At 38.3% G+C, this 2,996-nt stretch overlaps 1 protein-coding gene across 1 annotated transcript; it reads left to right on the top strand.

Annotated features, from left to right (window-relative positions):
• The first annotated feature begins 400 nt into the window (after window positions 1-400).
• On the top strand, window positions 401-2,718 carry LOC111401728 (cytochrome P450 78A5-like). Its single transcript, XM_023029598.1, has 2 exons — window positions 401-1,484; window positions 1,764-2,718. Exons 1-2 carry the CDS (start codon window positions 516-518, stop codon window positions 2,364-2,366), a joined length of 1,572 nt encoding a protein of 523 aa, XP_022885366.1. The 5' UTR covers window positions 401-515; the 3' UTR covers window positions 2,367-2,718.
• The last annotated feature ends 278 nt before the right edge of the window (window positions 2,719-2,996 follow it).

Here is a 2,996-nt window from a genome sequence, read left to right as displayed (position 1 = left end):
TACCATTTGACAGAACTTCTATTTTTGCTTTTGTTTCCTCAACAAGAGCTTTTGAAAGAAATTAGTTTAATTTTTATTTGAAAACTAATTTTTAAAAGAGTTTTCTATTTCGAAAATGTTTTAGAGTACGTCACATTGTACAAACTTTCTCTAAAAGCTCTTCTTACGTTCACAAAATTAGCCAAACAAATTTAAAAGCAATTTTTGGATCACAAAAACCTCTTTGAACTTTTCAAAAACTATGCCAGATGAGCCCTAATCAAACAGGGTTGAAAAACAGTTTTTGGGTTTCAAAACTCCTTTTTGATTTCTGAAAAGCTATGCCAATTGCCAAACTGCCCTTAGTCCTCCTCTATATAAATGCGCCCACACCTCTCGTCTCTTCACTTCCCTCAACTTACACTTTCTCTCTATATCTATCTCTATTTCATTCTCTAAACTGCCAAATAACGACGGAAAAAAAACTCTCAATTTGCAGCCCTTAAACCTCTGATACAAACTGAAAAGTTTGAAAAATGTCGTCTGAGTACAGTTTTCTACTTGTTCCATCCACTGGTTATTCCTCAACTGGATTGAGCTTTGAGGCTTTGATGTGTTTTCTTGTGTTTCTTGCTTTGTTTGCCTTCTGGCTGACTCCAGGTGGACTTGCATGGGCGATTTCGAAGGCCCGGGCTCGGTCCAGAGCCGCCATTCCGGGTCCCTCTGGCCTGCCGGTTCTGGGCTTGGTATTCGCCTTCAATGGCTCTCTCACTCATCGAGTTCTGTCGAAGATTGCTCTGAGGTTTAAGGCAACTCGTTTAATGGCTTTCTCTGTTGGGTTCACACGTTTCATCATCTCCAGCCATACTGAGACAGCCAAGGAGATTTTGAACAGTTCTGCCTTTGCCGATAGGCCTGTTAAAGAGTCTGCCTATGAGCTTCTGTTCCACAGAGCAATGGGTTTTGCTCCTTATGGAGAGTACTGGAGAAATTTGAGGAGAATTTCAGCCACCCATTTGTTTTGTCCCAAGAGAATAGCCTGTTTTGGTAACATCAGGAATGAAATCGGCCTCAAAATGGTGAACCAAATCGAGCTTTCCATGGAGAAATTTAGCCATGTCGAGGTAAAAAAGACTCTTCATTTTGGGTCCTTAAACAATGTGATGATGACTGTTTTTGGAAAGTGCTATGAATTCAACACTGAAAATGATCAAGATGGAGCCTTGCTCGAGAGTTTAGTGACTGAAGGCTATGAGTTGCTTGGGAAATTCAACTGGACTGATCATTTTCCTCTTCTTGGCTGGCTTGATTTGCAAGGACTGAGAAAAAGATGCAGAAATTTAGTGGCTAAAGTTAACGTCTTTGTTGGGAAGATCATTGAAGAACACAGATTGAAGAGGACAGAAAATGGAAGTTTAGCAGATTCCAATGATTTTGTTCATGTTTTGCTTGATTTGGATAAGGAAAACATTCTGTCTGATTCAGACATGGTTGCTGTTCTCTGGGTAATGTTTTCGATTTTAAGTTTTTACATGAATGCATGCATTTGTATAATATTTAGTGCTTGTATTGTATGTGATATTTTAGAAAGTGGTTAAAAAGTTAGGTCGAAGTCAACAATCTATTTTAATCACACATTTCATATGACTCACAATTTTCATAGATTTTCAACCAATTCTATCAAAATCTGTTAAAATTTTAGTAAAAGCTTTACCATCCCCATCACGTGTCATGTCTTGACTATTTAGTTGGGTGTACTAAACTTGAATATTTTTCTATTACAGGAAATGATTTTTAGAGGGACTGATACTGTGGCCATTCTTTTGGAATGGATACTAGCTAGAATGGTTCTTCATCCAGATATCCAAGCCAAGGCTCAATTTGAACTCGACACTATAGTTGGGACTAATAGAACAGTGACTGATTCTGATCTCCCTAAACTGCCCTATCTTCTAGCAATAGTAAAGGAAACCCTCAGGGTGCACCCTCCTGGTCCCCTCCTTTCGTGGGCCCGTCTTGCACTTCACGACACTTATGTGGGACACCACTTCATCCCAGCTGGCACTACGGCCATGGTTAACATGTGGGCCATAACGCACGACAAAATGGTCTGGTCTGAGCCGAATGCTTTTCGCCCCGAAAGGTTTCTTGATGAGGAAGTTGCCATCATGGGGTCTGATCTTAGGTTGGCACCATTTGGTTCCGGGAGGAGGGTTTGCCCCGGCAAGACGATGGGCCTTGCTACTGTCCATCTCTGGCTAGCTCAATTCCTTCAAAAGTTCCGGTGGGTGGCTTCGGATAATGGAGTCGATTTAACTGAATGCCTCAACTTGTCACTGGAAATGAAGCAGCCATTGGTGTGCAAAGCTATTCCCAGGAGTTCTTGAAGGAAATTTGCAGTTGTCAAATGTTTTGATGGATTGGTGTGTTACATTACATATGGTGGTATCTCTTTGTTCATAACTATCATCTATTAGTTTTTCTATAATTGGCTGTTACTATATTAAGACTAAAAAAAAAAAAAAAAAAAAAACCCAAAAAAAAAAAAAAAATCCCAAAGAAAGAAAAAAATGTGGGCTTAAATTTGCTATGTTAACTAGAAAATTAACCATTGGTAATGAGTTTTTGTTTTGGGGTTTGTGGTGAGTCTGTCTGGTTAGAAGTTTCATGCACTGTACACAGCTTTTCTTGTATGGAAATCAATGCAATATTAATATCTTATATATTCTTACATTTTCATTCTCGATTTTAAATTTTTGTCAAATCCAATGCATGGATAATTTTGGCTTTTTTCATTTATTCGATAAAATTGAAATGATATACGAAAGTAATGAGGCAAAGAAACATAGTCATCCAACTCAATCAAAACTTCCCTAGTTTTTGCCCGAATTTGTACAAACTGCGTTCTTGTGAAAATAACAATTATGCAATGTTTGGGAGGATTTTAACATTTGAAACCAAATGGAAAACAACTATATACTTTAAAAGAAGCATAAAACCTATTAGTTCTATTTCAG

Source organism: Olea europaea, chromosome 10 (genome assembly GCF_002742605.1).
Source record: "Olea europaea var. sylvestris chromosome 10, O_europaea_v1, whole genome shotgun sequence".
NCBI classification, from domain to species: Eukaryota; Viridiplantae; Streptophyta; class Magnoliopsida; order Lamiales; family Oleaceae; genus Olea; species Olea europaea.
This window is presented reverse-complemented; position numbering and strand designations above follow the sequence as displayed.